General features: G+C 52.1%; 10 protein-coding genes across 10 annotated transcripts; 4 read left to right on the top strand and 6 right to left on the bottom strand.

Moving 5' to 3' along the window:
* Window positions 1–390: 390 nt before the first annotated feature.
* On the bottom strand, window positions 391–2,549 carry AYL99_08365 (hypothetical protein; the record flags this gene model as incomplete). Its single annotated transcript, XM_018839873.1, has 9 exons — window positions 391–521; window positions 586–728; window positions 806–948; window positions 1,012–1,155; window positions 1,214–1,260; window positions 1,320–1,818; window positions 1,876–2,148; window positions 2,211–2,456; window positions 2,514–2,549. The coding sequence occupies 9 exons, from the start codon at window positions 2,547–2,549 to the stop codon at window positions 391–393; spliced, it is 1,662 nt and encodes a 553-aa protein (XP_018690994.1).
* Window positions 2,550–3,175: 626 nt separating this feature from the next.
* AYL99_08364 (hypothetical protein) lies at window positions 3,176–6,994 on the bottom strand (the record flags this gene model as incomplete). Its single annotated transcript, XM_018839872.1, has 11 exons — window positions 3,176–3,525; window positions 3,597–3,717; window positions 3,778–4,004; window positions 4,053–4,793; window positions 5,357–5,748; window positions 5,807–6,049; window positions 6,110–6,260; window positions 6,320–6,512; window positions 6,573–6,716; window positions 6,777–6,842; window positions 6,896–6,994. 11 exons carry the CDS (start codon window positions 6,992–6,994, stop codon window positions 3,176–3,178), a joined length of 2,727 nt encoding a protein of 908 aa, XP_018690993.1.
* A 298-nt stretch (window positions 6,995–7,292) lies between these two features.
* On the top strand, window positions 7,293–8,524 carry AYL99_08363 (hypothetical protein; the record flags this gene model as incomplete). Its single annotated transcript, XM_018839871.1, has 5 exons — window positions 7,293–7,386; window positions 7,439–7,496; window positions 7,569–8,232; window positions 8,310–8,425; window positions 8,491–8,524. The coding sequence occupies 5 exons, from the start codon at window positions 7,293–7,295 to the stop codon at window positions 8,522–8,524; spliced, it is 966 nt and encodes a 321-aa protein (XP_018690992.1).
* Window positions 8,525–8,649: 125 nt separating this feature from the next.
* On the bottom strand, window positions 8,650–10,116 carry AYL99_08362 (hypothetical protein; the record flags this gene model as incomplete). The annotated part of the gene is made up of 4 exons (XM_018839870.1): window positions 8,650–8,951; window positions 9,003–9,646; window positions 9,713–9,820; window positions 9,887–10,116. 4 exons carry the CDS (start codon window positions 10,114–10,116, stop codon window positions 8,650–8,652), a joined length of 1,284 nt encoding a protein of 427 aa, XP_018690991.1.
* Window positions 10,117–10,619: 503 nt separating this feature from the next.
* On the top strand, window positions 10,620–11,699 carry AYL99_08361 (hypothetical protein; the record flags this gene model as incomplete). The annotated part of the gene is made up of 1 exon (XM_018839869.1): window positions 10,620–11,699. The coding sequence occupies one exon, from the start codon at window positions 10,620–10,622 to the stop codon at window positions 11,697–11,699; it is 1,080 nt and encodes a 359-aa protein (XP_018690990.1).
* Window positions 11,700–11,832: 133 nt separating this feature from the next.
* Window positions 11,833–13,698, bottom strand: AYL99_08360 (hypothetical protein; the record flags this gene model as incomplete). Its single annotated transcript, XM_018839868.1, has 3 exons — window positions 11,833–12,711; window positions 12,771–12,831; window positions 12,893–13,698. The coding sequence occupies 3 exons, from the start codon at window positions 13,696–13,698 to the stop codon at window positions 11,833–11,835; spliced, it is 1,746 nt and encodes a 581-aa protein (XP_018690989.1).
* A 1,213-nt stretch (window positions 13,699–14,911) lies between these two features.
* On the top strand, window positions 14,912–16,331 carry AYL99_08359 (hypothetical protein; the record flags this gene model as incomplete). The annotated part of the gene is made up of 2 exons (XM_018839867.1): window positions 14,912–15,663; window positions 15,713–16,331. 2 exons carry the CDS (start codon window positions 14,912–14,914, stop codon window positions 16,329–16,331), a joined length of 1,371 nt encoding a protein of 456 aa, XP_018690988.1.
* Window positions 16,332–16,426: 95 nt separating this feature from the next.
* On the bottom strand, window positions 16,427–17,300 carry AYL99_08358 (hypothetical protein; the record flags this gene model as incomplete). Its single annotated transcript, XM_018839866.1, has 2 exons — window positions 16,427–17,020; window positions 17,100–17,300. 2 exons carry the CDS (start codon window positions 17,298–17,300, stop codon window positions 16,427–16,429), a joined length of 795 nt encoding a protein of 264 aa, XP_018690987.1.
* Window positions 17,301–18,182: 882 nt separating this feature from the next.
* On the top strand, window positions 18,183–20,617 carry AYL99_08357 (hypothetical protein; the record flags this gene model as incomplete). The annotated part of the gene is made up of 7 exons (XM_018839865.1): window positions 18,183–18,319; window positions 18,398–18,842; window positions 18,923–19,198; window positions 19,262–19,372; window positions 19,450–20,019; window positions 20,074–20,304; window positions 20,363–20,617. 7 exons carry the CDS (start codon window positions 18,183–18,185, stop codon window positions 20,615–20,617), a joined length of 2,025 nt encoding a protein of 674 aa, XP_018690986.1.
* Window positions 20,618–21,266: 649 nt separating this feature from the next.
* Window positions 21,267–23,269, bottom strand: AYL99_08356 (hypothetical protein; the record flags this gene model as incomplete). Its single annotated transcript, XM_018839864.1, has 5 exons — window positions 21,267–21,655; window positions 21,771–22,118; window positions 22,212–22,435; window positions 22,509–22,809; window positions 22,885–23,269. 5 exons carry the CDS (start codon window positions 23,267–23,269, stop codon window positions 21,267–21,269), a joined length of 1,647 nt encoding a protein of 548 aa, XP_018690985.1.
* Between the last annotated feature and the right edge of the window lie 310 nt (window positions 23,270–23,579).

Genomic DNA, 23,579 nt, shown 5'->3' with positions numbered 1-23,579 from the left:
CGTTCATGATATACAAGTATATGAGTACCAAATAAACGTTACTGGTATCTCGTACTCGTCTTCGGCTGAAGACAGAGACCCCGAGTGCTGACTGCTTAACTACATGAAACCACCGGAAGCCCCACTTGTGCGCTTATAGATACGACTCGTGATTGGTGGTAATGCTCTGGTATGTTCCGTTTCAGGCTAGTGTGAGAAGATGATTATATTTAAGAAGGCCAATATGCATGTAGGCTGTCAGATACAGGGTACTCCGTTCAACATTCCTTGTGATACCCCTTGGCTCGAGTATCAACGCCAAAGTCTATGCATAGATGGCGGACAGGGTGTTGAAATCTCACTGGAGTTTTGAGTAAGGGTCCCATCTAATGGGTTACATGCCAGACACATCTATGAGGAATGATCCCTGCCGTTCAACACCTCATCAATAATGCTGGCACAAGCAAGCACAAACTCGTCATCAAAGTTCCTCCCGACTATCTGAACACCTAGTGGAGCACCATCCCAGAGTTCGGGGTCGTCTGCGCTTTGTGTTCAGTACCAGTTGCACGTCTATGTGATCAGACCGGGGAACGTAAAACATACACATGTCATAATTCTCTTGGTCCCGTTCGTTTATGGGAGAGTATTTCTTGTCTTCGACATCCACTGTCTTGTCGACCTTGCCAACCGGGATGACAACGCCGGGCATGTCCAGCATGTTGTACTGACTGGAATATCCCCACCAGCTGGAGTAGAAAAGAGAAGGGAGGTCAGCAGTGTTCCCGGAATCACATTGGACTTGCAGCATATCGAGGTAGCTTACGGCACAAAGTCATGGGGAAAACTGGCGGACGCAGCAGTTGGACACAAGAGGACATCGATTGGTTTACCGGTCTTGGTCTGGGTTGCCGTTTTCTTCCAGTGCTGAAGGTAGCCCTTCTTGTACTGGTCCCGAGCTGCATTGAGCTGCAGATCCGTGTGTCAGTACGACAATGAACGCACAAGTAGCCGTGGGAGCAGGGCACCGACCTCGTAAAGTTCTTTCACAGTCAGCTTTCGATCCCGAACAGCAGGACTGTTACTGATTTTTCCTGCCGCGGGTGGCCATGGCTCTCCGGACGCCTCTATGAGGTCCCTCATCTCTTTGCCTCCGGTAGCATAGTAGATTGGAAACTGTTTTCGTGTTCAGTAATTCAAATTTGGGCTCGACAGAGGTGGAACAACGACTGACTGCAATCTCCCAAGCCTTCAGGCTCTCGAATGGTTCAAAGTCGATAACTGGAAAAGTCTCAGCCTGGCCGCACTTAATGGAAAGCCTTTTCTTGTGAACGGCGCACCGTCATGTCCCGCCAAATGAAGTTGATTGGCAGCGGTCTTGATCGCTCGGAGAATGGGCGGATGCGGCATGACGACGCCATCGAACGCCATGACTCCGATCCTCAACGATCGTTCAATCTTGGGCCGCGGCTTCCATTCTTTCATAGAAACATTAGGATCTTCCAGCCACGGCTCGGCATCCGTGAGAACTTTGCAGACCAGCTCAAGGTCGCGGATGGAAAGCGACATGGGACCGATTACCCCGGGAATTGAAATTGCCCCTCGGACGTTCGCGCTCAAGCCGTCGACACTCAACCGTCGGGAGGACGGCTTAAAGCCATAGATACCACTGAATGCAGCGGGCACGCGAATCGACCCTCCTACGTCGGTCCCCCATCCCATAGGCGAGCCTCGCAGTCCGATCAGGGCTCCTTCGCCTCCAGAGCTGCCGCCGGGAGTCAACAGACGGTTGTGGCCCAGAGTGGTCCGCCCGAATAGGTTGCTTGTTGTCTCTGTGACCTGTGAAAGGAGTCAGAAAAGAAAGCATTTGTGCTCGACAGAAGTGATTCTTTTCACCATTCCTGTGACCGGCATGGTCGTCTTGACAAAGATGATGCCTCCTGCAGCTTTGAGGACCTTGGTAATAACAGCATCCTCTTCTGGGCGATTCTCTGCCAGACAACAGTACCCCATAGTCGATCTGAGCCCGGCAACATTGATGTGATCCTTCAGGCTAATGGGAAGGCCATGCAGCGGTCCAGCAAGTTTACCGGTCCTTTGCAGCTCGGCATCTAATACCTTGGCCTGAGTGATAGCTTCCTCAAAGCAAATCTCTGTGAGGCAGTTTGTCTAATGACAGCAGGATCAGACCTTCGAAAGAGCGGGAATTTGCTTGTGGTCAATCCACTCACTAGTTGATGTGCGATTGCGGCTCGTTTGCAGAATGCCACCATGACTTCTTCGGCCGTCCATTGTCTGCTATGTATCTTCTTGAGAATGAAGGTGGCATCAACACTTCCGGTTATGTCGCGCTCCTTCAGCGAGAGAATATCACAGCTCTCCGGAATCTTGGACACGTCTTGTTTCTCCGGTGCCGCATTCCCTTCCACTAGACACCATTCTTTTGGGATTTTCTTGAGAATGCTTTCCTGAGTAGCCTGTGCATTCTGTTAGAAGATTCCGGATCAATGAATGCCTTGGCTCTAATGTTGCACCTTCGCTATTGATCTCCAGTCTGGAGCGATTGTCATTCTCGTTCACGGCTTCTTCTGATTTGCAAATTCTTATTTGGTGTTGAAGAGTAAGTGACGGGACTGTTGCCTCATTTACAAAGATCGCTACCATCACTTGGCTTGCTTGCTCGAACTCTATTGCTTACTGTGTGTCCGCCAACGGCAAAACGGTGCCGATATTAATATTGTGTGGCTAATCAAGCCTCTCTAGGCCAGGCTAATTCTGCCGGGACGGAAGAAAAGCTAGTACCTGAGGACGGCGGTAGGCGTGGTGACTGTGTGTCTTCTCGGTGATACCCGTGCCAAACAGCCTGGATAAAATCACCAGGCACTAGGAGACATACATCCTCTGTCTGATGATGCAAGATTATGTTGGCTTTCACACGCGTCCGTGACCGACTCCAGCTAAGACTCAGCGCTGTCTTCCATTTCAGACCCTTCTTCAACCTGGAGGCTGCAGCTAGTGTTGACACCTGTCAAGATTATCGCAACACTCTCGCGAGCAGTTCTAGTCCACTAACCAATTGTAGAGTATACAATGCAGCTTAGTAGAATCAAAACACGTAGGTTTCTAGGCGATATTATTACAGGTTACGCCCTCAGGTAGTCTAGGGCTGCATTCAAAGCCATGTTCAATTTCCAGGTCATGCCTGGGTCTTCCCTAGCCCGCCTCTGGAAATCCTCTTTGCGGCGTCGTCATCCCTAGGGGTAAAGTACAGTCTGAATGGGTAGGGAGTCTTGTTCAAACCCTCCAAGCCCGGTCCAAAGTGTACTCCATCCGTCACCGGCGGCGCCTTTTCGTCTGCGGTAAAGCGGAAGTCCAGGATCAGCCGCATCAAAAGCGCGTACATGACATGGTTGGAAAGATGCATAGCGGGACATATTCGGGGGCCGGGTCCGTAGGCAACGTGTCCGAGGCCTTTGATGCTCACAAGGGGTTCCTCAAGCCATCTTTCAGGACGAAAGACATTGCCGTCCCCGTAGAACGCATCATCTAGATGTATGTGTTAGTGGCACATATATACAGCTACTGGGGCCTAGACTCCGAGAGCAGCATGAACATACCATGATTAATCCCTTCATTGTTGAAGTATATGATAGTCTTTTCAGGGATGACCATATCGGCATAGTGTACATCCCTCATGGTTTCGTGAGGGAGGCCACCGGCCGAGACAGTATAGAAGCGCTTCCAACACGGTCAGTCCTGCAAGAGAAGCAGCGTCCTCGTGGTTTCAGTGATACATACCAAGCACTCTTTATAAATGGCTGACAGATATGGCACTCTTTCAGGGGCGAATGCCTCCTTCCAGGCGGTATCTGCATCTCCGTACACCTCTAGGATCGCGTTGTATGCAGCTTCCTGGATCTTCTGACCGGCCTGCGTTGAAAGACTTCCCAGTCCACCTGCAAGAGTGCCAGCAATGGTCTCCACACCTCCTTGTAGCATGGCTCTGCAAATGGCGTCGATTTCGTCTGTGGCATGTTAGATCGACATAGAACTCAGCATCGAAGTGGCATTACCTTGGTTTAGCTTAGCTTCACCGTCATCCAGCAGAGACGCCGCAATGCAGGCCGGTCGCTTTCCAAAGCTCCTTTCCCTGACCAACTGATCGAAGAGATCCCTTTGATATGCAACGCGCATAGCCTGTCCCGCTCGAGCACGCTTAATGTCTCTTCGCACCTGCGGAGTCCACATCAAGATCGGAATGAAATTGGCCCATGTCTTTGTCACCGACTGCATCCGGCTGACGTTTGCTGCCTGTTTAAGAATGCCCTGGTACCGGGCCTCCTCGGTGCTGTCGATTTGAATGCCGTAGGTTATCTGGAAGCTGAGGTTCATGGTCAGTCGTTGAAGCAACGGGAATGGGTCCAAAGAGATAGTCCCATCCCGGCCTTGAGTCTTCAGATCTGCCTCCATGAGGGAGGTCTGGTAGTGAGCTGCAGGGTCGAGAAAGGACCATGTCGGCCGAGCGACCGATTTCATGGCCGCCGTCCGCATCCTTTTCAGTCGGTCGCACATGGGTTGGGTTCCCACGCCCAGCCCGAATGTCTGGCTCATGATCGGCTCATGTGGTCGTGATGAGAGTGCTGCAGCATTCGGACCGGCGATCAGACTTCGTGCGACAGACATCGTATTTACAACAACAACGCGTCGAGTGCCGTATCGGAGTTGAAAGACAGGGGCATTGTAAGTCTTAGCCCATCGAGTCCATATTGTAGCGTCATGTTGACCCTGTGTACCACCAAGCAGTCCCAGATGCCCTGGCATAGGTTAGCGGAGTTCAAGACTTGCTCTTCGACTGAGTTAAGCAGCCTCTGGTGTTCTAGTACCGATGATAGGTTTCGCCCCAGGAATTACTGGAATATTTTTGATAGTGCGATGATCAACATAGTCAATTGCTCGCCAACACATTAACATCACCAACACAACACCCAGGAGATGAAAATGGCTGGGCTCAATGGCCCAGCTCAGCAATGAAAATGACATGATTTGCGATCTATCATAATGCCCGAGACACCAAAACCCAGTTTGTGGTGCAGATATATTTTTTTGACTCCCGCGGGGAATGCCGACAATCTTGAAGCTTATAGCGGAGACGAGGCGAGCATCAACTAGTGGCTCTTTCACCCCCAATTCTGGGGTTTCATACACGTTCGGGTAGTCTGAACTTCGTGCTGGAAAGAGGGTAAGATGTTGCCCAACGAACTATACCATAAGAGCATCCTGTAGAGTTTGAAACCTCCACCCACAGGATGCCATGGTCGCATCTTATTATAGTGTCCGGAAATTGTACGAAGAACATATAGCTAGAGAACAACCTCACCTGGAATGTCGTCCATATCTTCCACGTCTGCAAACGCCGTCGCTATAATATCTGCGCCCCTCAAAAGATCCTCTTCACTGATGGTCAATGGCGGGCAGAATCTGATCCTGTTACCCAGACCAGTAGCGCTGGCAAGGACACCTCTCTGCGCCAGCAACGCCGTGATCCTCCGTCCGGTAACCTTGGGCGGCTTCTGCTCGATAACCACGGCAGTGAACAACCCACTTCCCGAGAACTCGATCACATGGGGAAGATCGAATGACCGGAGCTTCTCCAGTAAGAGCCCGCCCAAGTAGTTTGCTCGATCCGATAGTTTCTCCTCCACAAGAACATCCAGCGCAGCCAAAGCAGCGGCACACCCGGGAGGGTTGTTCGCCATTGTCGTGCCAATTCTATAGTACTACAATCAGAAAAAGCCAGCACTGTAAACAGAATCAGGGCAAGACTTACTCATAAGGTGAGATGACATCCATTATTCGCGCAGGTCCCATGACGCCAGACATGGGATAGAGACCACCGGACAAAGCTTTACCTAAGACCACTAAGTCTGCCTTGACGCCGTCTCGCTGGTGGCACAAGTTGGATCCGGCTCTGCCAAAGCCAGTCTGGATCTCATCTGCGATGAACAGTACATTGTGCTCTTTGCATAGTGCTGCGACCTCGGTGATGTAACCCTTTGGTGGGACGATGATCCTGTGGTATATCGTCAGCTTCTTGGTGAACCAGGCTGTCGCCCTGTGAAAATACACTCACCCCGCTGAGCCCTGTATGGGCTCGATCATAAAGGCACCAATCTTTGTACCATCTTCCGTCAGGGCTTTCCGTAGATCCTCGATCACTCCATAGCGCACCAACGTCCCACTCGGTGCTGTTGATCCGACGTTTGGAAGGTATTGGCTGAAGTCTGAACATGTATCGTAAGTCAAGAACTGGTAGGTTGTCAAGTCCCACAAGATCACTTACGGTCAGCTTTCTTGCTGGCTAAAGAGACCGTCGACAACGACACGCCATGATAGCATGCTGTCGCTGTAAGGATGTGACAACTACCGTCTCGAATTCCTTTGACACAATACGCCCATTTCCTGGCAATTTTCACTGCCGCATCAACAGCCTCGGATCCGCTAGTCATGCCCACAAATTTGTCATATCCAAATACCTGAAGATGGTATATCAGTCAGCCTGAGGAGGTGATACTAGGCCGCAAGGACTCTCTCACCTCGTAAAGTCGTTTGGCCAATCGGCCATATAGGGGGTTGTGAAATGCAATGTTGACACATGCTGCTTCTTTCATGGCGTCTATGGCGGCTGAGACAATGCGCGGATGCCCATGCCCCATGTTCACCACTGAATACATGCTCAACTTCCAGGATAATCAGCATCTGTCCTTCGATTTGTACATCAAAGAGGAGAGACATCATACAAAGTCCACGTATTGTTTTCCGTCGACATCCCAGACATCAGCATTCTTGGCTTTCGCAATCGCCACCTGCCAGCAGATTAGCCTTCTTGCTTCATACTAATGACTACTTCGTGTCCTACTGGAAGTGGTGCGAAACCGCCTGCAACGTGTTCATCATAATCCTTGAGCACTTCTTGCGTCGCCGCGGACAACACAAATGACTGCTTGGCGGATGGCATTTTGGACTTCTGATATTGTCGCAAGCTTCAAGCTATTGACGATTTTGAGCAGGCTCTTGATGGGTATAAAACATTATTATTTCTGTATAGGCGAGGCGAGTAGGAGGAGATCAAATGCGCGGTTGATGGCCGATAGGAAACTGGCAAGCAGCGGTTTAATCCGTGTCTCAATTGGTGGGTGAGGGTAACGGCGCTGTGGGACGGGGATTTGCGCAACACAAGAACTTCCATACGTAGTACATAGACTGGATCTGCTTCCACGGGCAACATAGACGATGTGGCCCAAATTGACAACATAATGGGTGAACGTGTGATATACCTGAATACCGGCGCCAAACTGCCCCTTGTCGGGTTGGGGACATGGCAGTCAACCGGCGCAGATGCGAAAAGACGTACATACTACACCCACAAACACAGCAGCAGCATTTTAACCGATATTGGCAGCGGTATCCCTTGCCCTGGAGGCGGGCTATAGACACATTGATACAGCAGCATCCTATCGGTGGGTTTCAGAAGCGAGCTTGCTCTGGGTCTTATGACAAAATATCAATTCTGACGAGAATACTTTGGACAGGAACGAAGCAGCCATTGGCGAGGCGATCCGGGAATCCACAATTCCTCGAGAAGACATTTTCGTGACAGACAAAGTCTGGTGCACATGGCTCAGCCGCGTCGAGGAAGCTTTGAACCGAAGCCTCGAGGCTCTGGGCATTGGATACCTCGACCTTTGGCTCATGCACTGGTACGATCCCATATACTTCCCGGACTCTTCGCTAATGCTTTCAACTGCCTTCAGGCCAGTCCCACTCAATCCCAAAGGAAACGATGCAAAGGCACCTACGCTTCCAAATGGCTCTCCAGACTACCAGAAGGACTGGGACTTCGTTCGTGCTTGGAAGTCGATGGAGGCTGTTTTTCGCAAGTATCCGGACAAGGTCAAGGCCATTGGAGTGAGCAACTTTAGCACGGTCAATCTCGAAATCCTTCTCTCTCAAGCGGCTGTTGTCCCTGCTGTTAATCAGGTGGAATTGCATCCTTCCTTGCCTCAAGACAAACTGGTCGATTACTGTCGGTCCAAGGGCATTACGATGATAGCTTACTCGCCACTGGGCTCTCCTGCATCTTCCCTCATTCAGGATCCAGATCTACAACAAATCGCATTGCGGAATGGGAAGAACGTGGGACAGTGCCTTATCGCCTGGGGTACGCAGAAAGGATGGGCTGTGGTCCCGAAATCAGTGAGTCAAGCACGCCGCTCTGGTCAAAGTACCTGATAAAAGCACTTGGTAAGCACTCATTCTGAACGAATTCAAAGGCATCAGAAAAGCGCATTCGAGAAAATCTCGAGTCCTTCAGCTTAAGTGACGACGACATGAAGTTGATTGACTTAGTTGGACGCAAAATGCCCAAGAGATACGCCAACCCTGCATGGTATGTTCGTTTTAGCCCAGCCCAGTCAGTTTTCAGGTTTCTAACAAATGCATCTTACAATGCAGGGCTGCTGGTATATGGCATGACGACACTGATTGAAGGGTGACTGCTCCGTCCAAGGCTCACCATTACTCCCTTTATGTATTCAAGGGGCGAGTACAATTGTTGTACAATTTCGGTCCATGGCACATATGACTCCAATTTGCCCACGGAAAGGCTTATATTTAGATCATATCAATAGCCAGCCCGTCACACTTCCAGACCCGGGCATCTTTCATGACGAAAGAGACCTTTCTCAAAGCGTCTTTATCTTTCCTCGGATCTGTGTCGAAAGCGATTATATCCGCGGCTGCTCCTTTCTCGAACCATCCGAAACGCCGCCCACATCGATCACCACCACACGCATGCCATCCTCCAATAGTGCCAGCGGCCAAAACGTCTTCCACAGGGATCCCAGCCTCGATCATGAGCTCCATTTCCCGTGCATTTTCTCCATGCGGATATGTGCCTGTATCGCCACCACAAGCTAACATTGCAGGTGATTAGCATGTTTCATGCGTGGCAGCACCTGACTTACCAAGGCGCACTCCTAATTCCCAGGCACGATACGTCCTTTTCAGAACGTCAGGGAACTTGAGCTTGTGCAAGCGCTCACAGACCGCTAGTGTCGGGACCATTATTGCATTGTGCTTCTTGATATGCAACAACGTCTCGTCGTCGGTGTAGAATGCATGCTCGACTGACAAGGCACCGGCGGACACAGCGGCCACGACAGCGGCGTTCGTGGCACAATGGGCAGATACCGGACAGTCCGCCAGCTGCGCTTCATCGACGATGGTGTTCATCTCCTCCTGGGTGAACATAACATGCTCCGGATTTGGAACTTCTGGGGGAAACTGGACCGAGCCCACGTATGGATGTTGCTGCTTAGGAGGGAATCGCATCAGTCTCCTCCGGTAGTCGCCAAAGAACTTGATAATGTCTGCGCCGGCTGCAATGCGTCGACGGACGGCCTTTCGAAGCTCGTCCGGTCCATCTGCAGCCTCGCCACCGGCGGGCAAACAGTGGCCCCCCAGCCCGTTCTCAGTTCGAACCTCGAACCCCCCGGTGGAAGCGATGATTTTGGTGGCCACGTACAGCCTGGGACCAGGGATCAAGCCGCGATTGATAGCATCTCGAACATTGCAATCTGCATCCTGCATGCCCTCGGAGCCCAGATCTCTGGGGAACAATTGCATCCATCAGTCTGTCATTCCAAAAGGTCTGCCAATCTTCCCGCATACTGACCGATAAGTTGTGTAGCCTGCCAACAGGCCAACTCTACAATGGTTGACGGCGCGAATGATGCGCTCCACGAAGCTTTCGTCACGCTTTTGTACCAATGCCACGGCCTCACTGGAGTTGTTACTATCGATGTCGCCGTGAACGACGAGAAGGGAGGAGTCCAGACGGAGTACCTACTCGTAAGAATGAAGAAATATATGTGTATGGGCATCCACAAAACCTGGGAGCACCACTTTCCCCTTTAAGTCGATATCACCCTCTGCCAACTCGAAGGCCGAGCCATTTTCGCGATGAATGACCTCTGTGATCTCACCACTGGCTTCATCCACCCTAATGGAGACGTTTTCGAGAAACGCCTTCGAGATAGGATCGAACAACAGGTCGGTATGAACCGTGCGAGAACCCATGGTTAACTTCAATGCTCCAGTTGAGAGCAATCCAGCGCAAGATTTGGTGCAAGTGTGCTTCTAGATCACAACCCATGTCGCTTCAACCTCTACCCCTGAAGATATTCAAACCATTAGCCCTCGGGCGAATCACTAGCAACGAGTCCCTTCGGAAATACGCGTCTAATCCTGCAGGGAAACGGGAGCGCTACCAGCGATTGTGAGATGGGCGGAGACAACCGATTTTTGGGACAAAAGCACGGACACGTCCGTCCACGACCTCTTTGTCGTCTTCACTTGCGCTTACGGCACTCACGACACGGAGAGTGGGCATCTCTCGCTCCTCCATGGACGCTGCTACCGTGACTACCTCGTAGTCAAGTAAACAAATAAATTTGAGGACATACAGAAAAATATAACTAGCGAATCATCCTAATATCTCCAACTTGCGTAAATACTACTGCTAGAAATCACCTGGAGTCCTGTTTGACACTGCTTGGAAATCCCAAGATACTTCCTGCAATATGGTTTGGCAAGGTGTGCCCGAAGTGACCTGCCGGGGAACGGCCACTGAGATCGGCCTCTGCCACGGCACGGTGGCGCGAGATCGCATTCACCTCAACATCAAGAACTATACTATCTTGTACGAAGAAACGGCCAAGATTCCCTGGAGTCAAGCGCGAGCTCGCGCCGAGACATATGTACCGACCCTGGAGCGTCTGGTGCCGGAGATCCTGGAGGAGATGAAGGGCATCGCGGAGGGTGCTGGGGTGGATGTGCTGGACATCATCGCGCTGAACATCCGGAGTGAGATCAGCCTGACCAACTTCAAGGGTGAAGCTTCGGACGGGTGTACGTCGCTGGGTCAGGCGCCGGACGCGGGAAAAGAGGCCATCTTTATCGCTCAGAACTGGGATTGGACCGCCGAGGCCGCCGAAGCGGTCGTGCTGCTTGATGTGCAGAGGGCCACCGACGGCTCCCCAAGGATTCAGATGCTGGGAGAAGCTGGGCTGGTGGCCAAGTATGGATTCAATGACCGCGGCCTCGCCATCTGCATGAATGCCATTCGGTCCTCCGCCGTCGACCACTCGAAACTGCCGATTCACGTCGCGCTGCGCAAGGCGCTGGAGGCGAGTTCCCTCCAAGAAGCTCGCGCCACGCTCGACAAGTTCGGCGTGGCCTCGTGCATCAACTTCATGATCGCCGACAAGGCCGGGAATCTCGCCACGATCGAATGCACGCCGATGGGCAACTTCCCCATCTGGCCGGACGCCGACGGCACGGTGTGCCACAGCAACCATCTGATTTCGCCCAGCAAGCCCGACAAGCTCACCGACGTTCCGGCGCCCAATTCCTTTGCGCGGCTCGCGAGGATGAAGGAGATTTCAGTCGGCGTGAAGCCGTCGTACGAGACGATTCGACAAAGAATGTGCGACGAGACCAACTCTCCCTTGGCCATCTGCAGAACGGCACAGCCTGGCACACACGGGCTGGATTCGATATGTACCCTCTCGACCTTCATCGTGGATGTGAAGAATAACAGGGCCGAGCTGTCACTAGGGAAGCCTAGCCTGAGCCCGCCTGTTAAGGTCATGGCTTTTTAGTCGCGATAGCCAAGAAGATGCAAAGCAAGGGGCCGACGAAAGGAACAGACATATAGAAAACACAAGGAAATAATGGTGATATCGAGCTCGAACCATGTATTTTGTAAGTCTCTTCATAGGTCTATTAGTATGCTTAAAAGCCGGTGCTATCCTGGAAGTCAAACGGAAACGGGTCAACGAGACCGGGGAGATCTTGGTAAGCACTCCAGTCGAAGTCCACATCTGCTTCTAGCTCTTGGTCTTGGTCCCCATATAGCGGGAGATTCATTTCGTTCGACACCAGGGTCGGCTTCAGGTCCGGGTCAGGGAAGAGATAGTCCGCTAGTAAGGACGTCACCTTTTCGTCCGGGGGACATGGGTCCATCCCAGTCGCAGCGGCCTCGAGCCGGCTCAGGACTGGTCCGGACAAGTTTTCGATTGCATTGGCACAGTGTCCCGCGGCAGGCCACAGCGTCGCCATGTCCATCAATACTGACGGGAACGAGCGCACGCCGTTGACCACAGGCCCAATGTCGAGCTTGGAGGGCAACCAGTCGGCGCAGGACCACGCTGTGTCCAGCATCACCACGGCGATCTCGAACAGGATGTGAACGGCGAACCAGGGATAGTAGAGTCTTCCCTGACGCTTCTGGGACCGAAAATCCTGCGAGATTTGTAATGCTGTGTCGATGTAAAGCAGGCGGCTCGCTTGTGAGGGAAACGGGTTGCGCGGAGTGGGACGATGCAGCCGTCCTTTGAGAAAGTTGAGGTGAACGTCGCGCGACTCAATCTTGTCCTCGGGTGCGAAATCAGTCGTGGCTTTCCGGTGCCAACTGGTCACGCGCACCGATATGTCGTCCATCCACTCCTCCAAGGTCAACGACGGGAAAACATCCTCCTGCAAGAAGAGAACGCGAAAAACTTCGCTTTCCAGCCGCCGGTACTGCCACATGTGCAGGGCCGCCGCCTTTTTCTGGGGTCCAGGGAACAAGCCGTCTGGCGTGATGCACGAATCGGGCAGCACTGATGGATACTGTATAGACAGATTATCTCGTCAGCACCGTATTCTCAAATGGGCGCTGTCGCACCTACCTGGGTGGTTATGACATCCTCATTGATGAGGAAAGGCAATCGAAGGTAGGAGGACAATGCTCTAGGAGGAATTGTAGTCAGCAGGGAGAGCAATCCCCAGCCCACGTGAAGCATCGACCAACCTTTCTAGGCCATAAGTAGTCCAGAAGAGCCTTCGACGATTTTCCAACTCCACCAGATCCACGTTCGCATTGGGAGCCGGTTCGCGATGGTATCCGAACTGGATGCAAAGTCGAGCAGCATCACCGACGCAATACCACAGGTTAGCAGCAGATGGGTTCGTCAAGGCGTAGTGGGCCAGTAGCAACGTAACCTGCAGCCTGTTGACTGGCGTATAATTGCATGAGGGATCCTTTAATTCCTCCTTGGCCAAATTCCAGAAAGCGAGGCTGGTCGAAAAGGCGAATTTCTCGGACTTCCAGGCAAGTGTCTTTGCGCTAATGGCGAGCGCCATGTAGGTAATAAACCTTTCGAACGAGGATGCATCCTCGACCGACCCATAGCAAGCCTCGTAGCTCTCCGACAGCGTGGTCTCGGAGATGGAAGGATACTGAGGGAGATGATGTTCGGTGAACGTCTTGATCATCACGTCGGCAGCCTTGCGCGGGACTTCGGACAACTGGATCCGCCTGGCGCCTCTTGTAAGGTCTTTTGGGATCTTGGGAGTCCCGCCCAATTGCTCCTCGGCTAGACCTCCGTTGCCACTGCTGAACTGGGCCTTCAGGGGCATTGGGAGGCTAGATGGACTCAGATGGAAGGCCGAGAAAATGGGCCAAGACGTCGAATGGGACAGGTTTGGAGACACAACTTCCAACATGGCCGCAGCAAGCGTGGTGGCCAGTGTGGCCTGCTCGAATGACCCGTCGGGCATGGATTGGACACGCACATCCTTTCGCAACTGGTCCAGCTCGACCTCCAGCTCCGCCATGCGACCTTCGAGGTATCGTACGATGCTCCGGGGCACTTCACGTTCCAATCCGGCGTCGTATCCCTTACAGTCAACGGAAGCTTTCTTACAGGCGCTGCAGCTGGGGAGTTGAAAATCGCATTTGATCTTGCGCCGTCGACAGCGTGAACAGACAGATGTCATTCGACGATGCGCCCTGTTGCTCTCTAAGCGCCCTGGCCAGCGAAGCAATAAGTCCTCCATGGTATCAGCGCGGATTGAGATGCTCCAGCGGGTTAGTGGTATCCAGGCTTGAGATTATATGGGGGAACGTCTCTAAGAGATTCCGAAGGGACAGCTCCCAGGCCACGGATAGAGCGGTCTTATCAGGTGTGGGTCCCGGTTTCTCTATGGGTATGTAGTGGAATAGCTGTAGTAGGGCTTCCTTATTAGCGTCTTGGCGTTACATGTACCGAATACGCATACTCCGTACGTACCGCTATGTTATTACGCCAATGCCATGTTGCCCCAATCGGTCCCGCAATGGCAGTTAGCGGTTTTGTCCGATCTCTGCACTCGTCAAATTGAAGAGTAGTCTCACCTACCTAGGTTTATTCAGAGGGTCAAGTCTGGCCTTGCGAGGGCTTTACCAGCCAATTGGACCGGCACTTCATGGTTCTAATCGATAGTGGTGGGACCTGTGAAGGTAAAGAGTTTGTCGAGAGTTTGTTACAGTTAATTTCACCCTAACCATTCACCATTCAAGCGATCTCGACCCAGATGACCTTCTGAAGCTTGGCCATAAACACATTTTGATCCTCCAGACCGATACCTCACATTAGTTGACGTTTCTACACTGGATAGAGTCCCCATAGCGAGCCAAAATGTTGCCCACGTGTCGCAGATGCCAAAGTCGCAAAACCAAGGTAAATCTCCTCTCTGGAACTGTACCCTACAGTTCTCGTTTGGTGCTAAGAGAGGGCAAATAGTGCGATCGAAATCTGCCAGCCTGTTCTCCCTGTGCCGGCGCTGGACTTGAGTGCTCGTTCGATGACCCTGTCACAGGCGAAACGGTGCCACGCAGGTAAGTCAGAGTTGGGCTATCCGACCTCGTTCATGGTGTTCCTGTATACAGCGGGAATCACAATGACATGGTAAAATTGACGGCCTCGTTTCCAGCTATATCGCTCGCCTTGATGAGAACATACGCAAACTGAAGGCTGAGATTTCTCGTCTTCAACGTTCACGGGCTGGCATGCTCTCCGAAGCAAGCCCGGGCTCTTCTTCTTCGGCTCCCAAAAGTGTCGAGTTGCCTGCTGGAACATGCATTGACGGAAATCTGTCGAACCCATACCTGTTGGCTTTCTTCAAGACATCGCCTTCCGCATTTCCATCCTTCATTGGTGCAGGCAATGCGGCCAGCTACACTCTCGCCAGCATCCAGGGTTCTCCCGGGTTTTTTGACGGCTTGGAAGACGGCCATTTCACTTTGCCTAAGAGGCTTGCATGTTCTCCGGTGCTCGACAAGGTCGACAAGTCTCTAGTCTCGCTGGTCGACATCAGAGAGCTCATTGAAGCACGTTACCTCCCCGTCGTGCACCGCGAGTACCCAATATTGGACACTCGAGACCTTGCGGTTGAACAACCCCTCAGACGCCTTGGGGTACGACAGCGATTCAATGTGCTCATGGCCGCTGCGATTGGCGGTGCCCATGCTGCACGAAACTACCCACTGGTCCAGACCACAGCTTCTGCGTTGCGCCATTGGGCAGAGACCTTACTAGAGCCCGTCCTCGCCGGACAAGACCGATCAGCATTCCAAGCACTGCTGCTTCTTATCCTGTATGAGCTCGTGGACCCATCACGGGGTCTTTGTTGGAGGTTATTAGGGATGGCTTGTCGTCTCTGCGTGGACCTCCAGTGGCAACGTGAGGCGGTGGATGAAAGCAATAAAAACGAACAGCCCTCGCGAGAGACGCTATTCTTCGCATTCTACGATCTGGAATGGTACCTATCCCTATCCCATTTGATCGGGCAACGACTAATTTTATAACAGGCAGGTATGTTCCACCCTGGGCCGGCCAGCAATGCTTCGAGAAGACACCATTCGCATCCACTCAACGTTGACGGCCCGTCAAAAGCAGCCTCGCTTCGATGCTCAAAGACTACAATTCCGAATTCACGAAAAGATCTTCCAGTGCCCCCCTTCCGACCCGAAAAATGAGCCAAAGTGCCCCATCAACGAAGAGCTTTTGTCGCTTATCAGTCAACTAGATACCACCACCGAGTTCGACATGGCTTGGCTGCAGTTACAGGCTTTAAGAAGCCACATCTGCCGGAGTTGCATTACCTACGAACGCTGGAACACGGAGACCAGGAGAGCGGCCAAGTCGGTGATCCGAACTTTGGCCAAAATGCACCGTGAAAATAGGCTTCTCAGCATTTGGCTGTCGACGAGCAAGGTCATGGTCGCTGGAACTGCCCTTTTCTGCGCCCAATCCCCAATGAATAGCCCGGCACAGAACTTCACGCCTTCATCACAAGGCTCGAACGAAAGTGCACCCAGCCTTGCGACCTGCCATTATTTGTTGACGGCTTTCGCTGAGACGTGGCCACCTGCAGCCCTGTATCGAGACGTCATCGCAAGGCTTTCACCAACAACGATGGAGAAGTGATAGAATATATATAGATAGAAAGCGAGCCTTGAAAGTCTTAATATATGATCAAGCCGGTCACATTCTTATTCCTGGATGTAAAATACTTGCTCCTTTCACCATATCCCGTAACGACACTCGGGAACGTGCTCGCTGTAGCTGGCTATCTTGCCGGGTAACCCGTCGGCTTTCCATACTGCCAACTTCGCTGATGCCTCGCCACAGTATTCCGGAGGGTCGACGGTGCCGTCCTCTACTGACTGGCGGTAGAACACCTGGTCCTCCGGGAACAAGATATCGTTGTACTTGCCCTCAAGAAGGCCCTTCGCGAGCGGAGTCTCGGTTAGACCAGGATAGACACCGTAGACATCGAACCCTCGCTCCTCATGCGCTAAGGTATCGATCAGGCGACTCATGCCAGCCTTGCTAGCACAATAGGCAACCCGGCCACTTCGGTGGCCTTGGTCGCCCGTTGATGACAGCATGATGATTCGAGGCCGGGCCTGGGTCGACTTCTCAAGCAGCGGGAGTGACTGCTGAAAGGCGTAGAGAGCTCCGATGACATTGACATTGTACACCTGTAGCATCTCGGAGGCTTCCAAGTTTCGTATCCGTTTGGGCGCTGGTTCCAGCCCAGCACACACCAGGACTGAGTCAATTCGACCGAATTTGTCTGACATAGTCTGGACTGCAGCTGCTACATCTTCTACCTAGAAAGAAGATCAGAGTTCTTAGCTATCCGTTGCTCTTGGAACAACGAGATGTCAGACAAATGGCTCATGTACATACCTTGGTCACATCGCCCATATGCAAGACAAATGATTCCGCGTACTCTTTTTCCAGCGCTTTGATTTCGTCGTTGACTCCAAGAGTCAACGCTACTACATTGGCTTTGTAGTCCTTGACCAGATACTTGACGGCACTTGCACCTATTCCCGTGCCACCGCCCGTCAACAGGACACATAATGGTTCTGTCGTTGTTGAACCCATGGGATATGCTTATCTCGTGGATGTGTGAGCTATCAAGTTTCCATTTGGGGGGTTTGTACGGCTGCGTGAAGAAGGTTGACGATTGCCTTTGTAATGAGACTCGGCGTCTTGACTAACTACCTCAATACATGCTACAACCTACCATGTCGACGATGTAGGGGACGGCGAGGGCCCTCAACTGCCTGCTCTTGCGCGGCCTGAGCGGGCATGGGCCGATAATTCAGTCTCATTTTCGCCCTTCTCCGCCGCCGCGCCAGAGTTCAAAGTCAAACGGCATCGGGACGAAATGGAAACAAGCCAGCCCTTACTGTTACCTAATCTTTCGCGTATCGCGCCGTGTTGAGACCCAGACAGACGGTTACCAGGAAGTTAAACTCCATGAGAAGTCCAAGCTCGTCCAGGTATGGCCATCATGTGGCTTGGATATCAATCAGGCCAGGACGCCACAGGGGGGGTAATCCGTATCTTATCATTGGACACTCCATCCCGCACAACTGATGCTGTTCCAAGGGCAACTCCGCTCTTCTCTGGCCAGATCTATTGTGGTCTCCTCAAAGGTAGATGAAGGGTCCAGACTCTCTGCGATATGCCTACTTTGGATGCAACTGGTACAAGTATACTCTGCAATGGACCACAAATGCCCACATACTCCCTAGGGTTTGGCCTTCAGGGAATCTTCTTTCTTCACGACCTGACAAGGGCGCTGGATTTTCTGTGAGAGTGTGGATACAGTCGACCAGGAACACCGACAGCAGCGTTACCGTACAGATCGTCCCAACCAATTACACGGACTCGAAAGCAGCTCCAAAAACATCTCCTGTTCGGGAGTCGTGAAGGTTTTCTTGATATTTGCCCTGAAATCACACCCTCCGGATTGCTGAGATGCCCGAGGCACCTCTTTCGCAGGGTGTGGGCTATGGCATGCTCGTGGGCGTTGGGTTGGCCTTCGCCTTTGGTGCCGCCTTTGTGACGAGAATGCTGAAGATCTATGCGAACGAAGATAACAAGCACTCTGAAATGTGAGTTCCTCTTCAGTTGCAGTGGGGAAACTCCCATCACAAGCGCTGCGAAGACTGTGTGTTGATACCGGTGTTCAGGTTTATGACTGCCAATCGTTCCGTGGGCACCGGCTTGACAGTCACAGCGGTGATATCTTCTTGGGCTTGGTCGACGGCGCTGTTATCCAGCACGGCCTTCGGCTATCTCTTTGGCGTCGCAGGCCCTTTGTGGTACGGCGCCGGGAACATTGTGCAAATCGGCCTGTTCTCGGTTCTTGCCATCCAGACAAAGCTGAAGATTCCCGCCGCTCACACGCTCCTGGAGATCGTCCGCGTTCGATACGGCACGGTCGCCCATTGCGTGTGGATCTTCCTCTGCCTGGCTAACAACATTGTTGCCGTATCGAATATGCTTGTCGGGGCTTCGTTCGCGGTCAATGCTTTGACGGGTGTTCATATTGTGGCCGCGACTCTCCTGCTGCCTCTGGGCGTGGTCTTTTACACTGTCCTAGGCGGTATCAAGGCGACATTTATCACAGACTATGTGCGTTAGCTTTGTCCTCTTCCTTCTCTACTCTTCTTTACCGGCGAAGCAGTGATCTAACATTTGTTTTGTATGTCTAGTTGCACTCGTTCATCCTTCTACTCTTGATCGTCATCTTCTCTGTCAGAGTCTTCACAAGCGGAATCGTTGACAGCCCCGGCCAGCTGTATGACATGATTGTGGAGGCCAGCAAGAAGGCACCCATGGCGAGCAACCAGGATGGCTCCTATCTCACCGTTCACAGCCCGCTTGCAGCGCGCTTTGCGTTGTCCCAGCTGTTGGGCAACTTCGGCTTGTGTATTATGGACACTGGTTTCTGGCAGAAGGCCTTTGCCGCCGATATTTCCGCTGCCGTGGTGAGTACAGTCCAATATCTGTGTAAAACGTGACACTCTTGCTGACGTGGTCACCAATAAAAGCCAGGCTACCTTCTTGGTGCTGTGGGCTATTTCTCCATCCCTTGGACTTTGGGAACCATCATTGGAGTAGGAGGGATTGCTTTTCAATACGTACCCAAATTTCCAGTCAAGGTACGTACACATCTCCCCAACGGCGGATAGCAGGCCACGAGACATGACTGGGGAAAATCTAACATCGGATTTGACAGCCCATGAGTGCATCTGACATCAACAACGGTTTGATCCTGCCTTATACCGCACAGGCCATCCTAGGCACCGGTGGAGCAGGAGCAGTGCTGACCATGATCTTCATGGCCGTAACCTCCACCACGAGTGCGCAGCTCATCGCCGTCAGCAGTATTGTCAGCTTCGACATCTTCAAGACCTATATCAAGCCTCACGCAAAGGACCACGAAATCATTCGCGTCGCTCACCTGGGCGTCATTGGATTTGCCCTCTTTGCCGGCGGCTTTTCCATCATGCTCTACTACATCGGTTTGTCTCTGGCTTGGTTGGATTATTTCCTCGGGGTGGTGACCTGTCCCGGAATCATTCCCACCGTGCTCACGGTTTTGTGGAAGGGTCAGACCAAGACCGCCGCCATTGTCTCTCCGGTTCTCGGCATGATTACCGGGTTTGCGGTCTGGCTCGGAGCGACCAAGGCACTGTACGGCGTTGTCAATGTGGACACCAGTGGTTCGCAGCTTTCTTGCATGTACGGGGTCATCGCTTCCTTCGTATCGCCGGCCATATATACTGTTACCATCTCGCTTATCAAGGTAAGAAAGTGTCAATCGTCCGCACGAGATCGTACTGACCGGCGCAACACACAGCCTGAATCGTTCGACTGGAACAAGTTTTTCGAAGTTGAGCTGATCACCGACGACCTCAACGCCGATGAGATAGAAGCAAATAGACGATCCCAGGCCCTCAGCCCGGCCATGATCAAGAAGATGAAAAAGATGAGCAAGCTTGCGGCTATCGCTGGCGTTTCTATGTTCGTTGGCGTCTGGGTTATTTGGCCGTATGCCATGTACGGTTCACGCTACGTCTTTTCGAAGAAGGTAAGCACTGCTCTCCCTGTCCCGCCTGATATCAGCTACTGAGTTAAAACTCAAACAGTTCTTCACCGGATGGATCGTAATGTGCATCATCTACGCCTTTTTCACCTTCTTCCTCGTCACCTTCTATCCCCTTTGGGATGGCAGACACCAGCTCAAGGTCATCATACTCGGCCTTGTTGGGAAGAAAAGCCCCGTGCGGGGCAAGTCGCTGGAACACGAGCACATTGGAGAGGAGCCTGCATTCCTGGAACCACGGGACACCGAGACAAAGGATATGATGGTCTCTGACAAGGAGGAAATCATGGAGAAATAGGACTGCGACAGTCAACACAAGTCTTCTATAATGCGGGGACATCACTTTTCTGGCAATAATGTCGAGGGGGCGATGCGTAGAAGTGGAGGTATTTCTTTTTTCTAGAGAGTCAAGTAAGGGATTCGCTAAGATCGATAAATGGTACAGAGGTGGCAACACAGAGGTCGCTTTAAACCTTTCTATTCTAATACCTACAAGAGCTTGGAGAGTATTGTGTCGGTCCTGTCAGATTATAGCTCGTTCTTCTCCGACTTAAAGCCATACAGAGCAATCTCGCGCCAGTTGTTGGCGGATCGCAGGTACTGTACTCGGCATAGAAGACAATGGCTGTAGGAAGACCCTTGAAACCATCAGTATCAAAGCGCCTAACAATTCTCACATGTACTTTGCCACTTTTGATATCTTTTCGTGGAGTTGTATTCAAGTCTAACGCTCTCTCGCGAGCCCTTCTCGATCGCAAAAGCCTGGGCTTTTCAGTATAAATGGCATTTTTCTCCCCTCGCTGTTCAGTTGTGGAGACCACGAGCGAACTCGATGTCTCCAATCGAGGGGAGAAAATAGTCTATGGTGCAATTATATATACGTTGGAAACTTTATGCTCTCACGCTTCATGTATGCCTTTGTATGCGTCTTTCGATAGATCAATGGATCAATCTCTTTTCAGAACCTCCCCAACCCCGTTGCCAGCTTCATCAGCCGACATGCTCTGGGAGCGCTCGAAGCATCTCTCCAATGCCTGCGGGTCCCGAGGCGTGAAACGGACAGCAAAATCCTTTGCGATGGCATTAGACGCCGCGGCATCCCGCTTGTAGTGAACGTAGTGCGTATCTGGCGGACCCGAGGCGCTCGGCGTAATTCGGAACGCCACGATGAGACGGAGGAAGATGGCGTACAGGGCTTTGTTGGAGAAGTTCACCGCCGTGCACATGCGGCCGCCGGCGCCAAAGGAGAAATGGTATGGCGGTGGGACTTCGAACGTCTTCTCGAGCCACCGTTCCGGGCGGAATTGGTCTGCGTCAGGGCCATATACTCCTCTGTCTGTTTTGGTGTTGCTGGAGTTAGCGAGAGGAGCAGTCATTGGAACAAGAGTCGGGCGAAGCAAAGGGTAAAGGCAAGGGCAAATGCAGAGCGAAGAAATCGTCTTCCGACATACCTCGATTGGCTGCTTGAGCATTCACGTATAAAAGGACCCCTCGTGGAATGGTGACTCCATGATAGTCAAACTGCTTGTTCATCTGACGTGCTGGAAGTAGTTTCAAGGGTGGATAGAACCTCAGAGCCTCTTTGACCAGAGCAGAGATATAGGGGCATCTTTCTTCGTCGACGGCAAGTTCGAACGCTTCCTCGGGGTTCGCATAAGCATTCAAAATGTCTTGATACGCCCTCTCCTGGATCTTCTGGCCCACATTTGTCGCAAGCACACCGATGGTGATGATCGCGGTGGAAAACACCGTCTCAAATCCACCAGATATCAAACCACCAAGGATGGTTCGTACATCAACTGTGGTCGTCAGAACGAGTATGTACTAGTATGATAGAAGCGCGACGATCCCTTGGATTCTGTAGCGGAGGCGTAAACAACAGAATCACTTACATGGTGTTAGGCCTTGAGCACTGTCTGTTAACAGCATTTCCGCTACGCATTTCCGTGGCATTGCCTTGTTCAGGCCCAGGCGCTCACGCACTGTTGTGAGCATGGATGCTAGCCACTTATCCCGGCGATCTCGCACTGCGACGGCTGTCTGGGATCGCATGGAGCTGGCGATGTATCTCAGGTGCGGAATGAAGTCTTGTGGATTGGCAACAGTGGATCGAAAACTGCGACCTCGTCAATCGCCGTCATTCTCCCAACCGGACTAGAACCAGTCTGGAAGGCGGAATAGTCACTTACCTTGCAATGGTCGTGGCGTCCGATAGAATCTGGAGCAACAGAGGGTCGGTGACAGTGGGAAATCGAGTGCTGTAGCAGAACATCATCATCAGATTGAGTGCGAGGCGTTTCTGATAGATGTGGGGCATCAGATCGATCTCCCCTTTCTTGCTGTCGTAGTAGATGGCCGATATCATGGCACACACTTCCAGGTCGAGCATTGATCGCATCTGCCTGATGGCCGGGCCAGTGGTGTACGATCCGACCACTCGGCGTTGCTTTTTGGTTCGTTCATCCCATGGATTCGTTCCAATAGTAGCAGCTATATATTTGACAAGGGCGGGCAGATCAGCAAATTTGCTTTTCAGTACTCCCAATACATTTCCTTGCTACTTACCAGAAGTCGCGGAAACCACTCCGTGAAAGGTATACAAACGAGGGCGATCTAATGTCGAGGCTTGATTGGTCACCAGCCACTCGCGAGCGGCATGGAAGCCATTGAGTAGTATGGCTCGCCTTCGACCCATGCGAATTTGGAAGACCGGCCATGAATATTGTAACGACCACTTCTCTGCCGTGGTGGCATGGTCGTCCCCCAACTCATAGAAATGGCCATGGATCAAGTCACCGCCTGGAATTTCAGGGATACCCTTGATCGTGGGGAAGTCCAGATACAAAAGCCGGAAACAAACAGGTGTGAGGAGCACGACAGCCGCGATAACAATGATCCCACACCCTGCAGTCGCGGGACTGATATGAAGGTCCGACAGTACCCAAGCCATGGAGGTAATTCAATGACCTCTTTTGCAGCAGGTGTCATTACCAAGAGCAAGAGTCAAGAGAAGCAGAACCAGCGCCTTCAAAGCAGGCGTAAAAAATAATCGAACAAAATCGTGGTCAGCTTGGGGCTTCCTGGAAACAGACTTCAAGGTGCATTCTCTGCCAATCATTTGAAAACTCTTCCTCCAGTGGCAGCGATGGTACCAAAACGCAAGATGCGGGCCCATGGAAAGAATGTCGCACATCGATGTGCGTATGGACCGCCGCCGAAGTGATTGCAGATCGCGGCGGAGTGCGTGACTTGTATTCAAA

The sequence above is a fragment of the Fonsecaea erecta genome (genome assembly GCF_001651985.1).
Source record: "Fonsecaea erecta strain CBS 125763 chromosome Unknown Scaff7, whole genome shotgun sequence".
Taxonomy (NCBI): domain Eukaryota; kingdom Fungi; phylum Ascomycota; class Eurotiomycetes; order Chaetothyriales; family Herpotrichiellaceae; genus Fonsecaea; species Fonsecaea erecta.
Note: the sequence above shows the minus strand (reverse complement) of the source record. Positions and strands in the feature narration are given on the sequence as shown.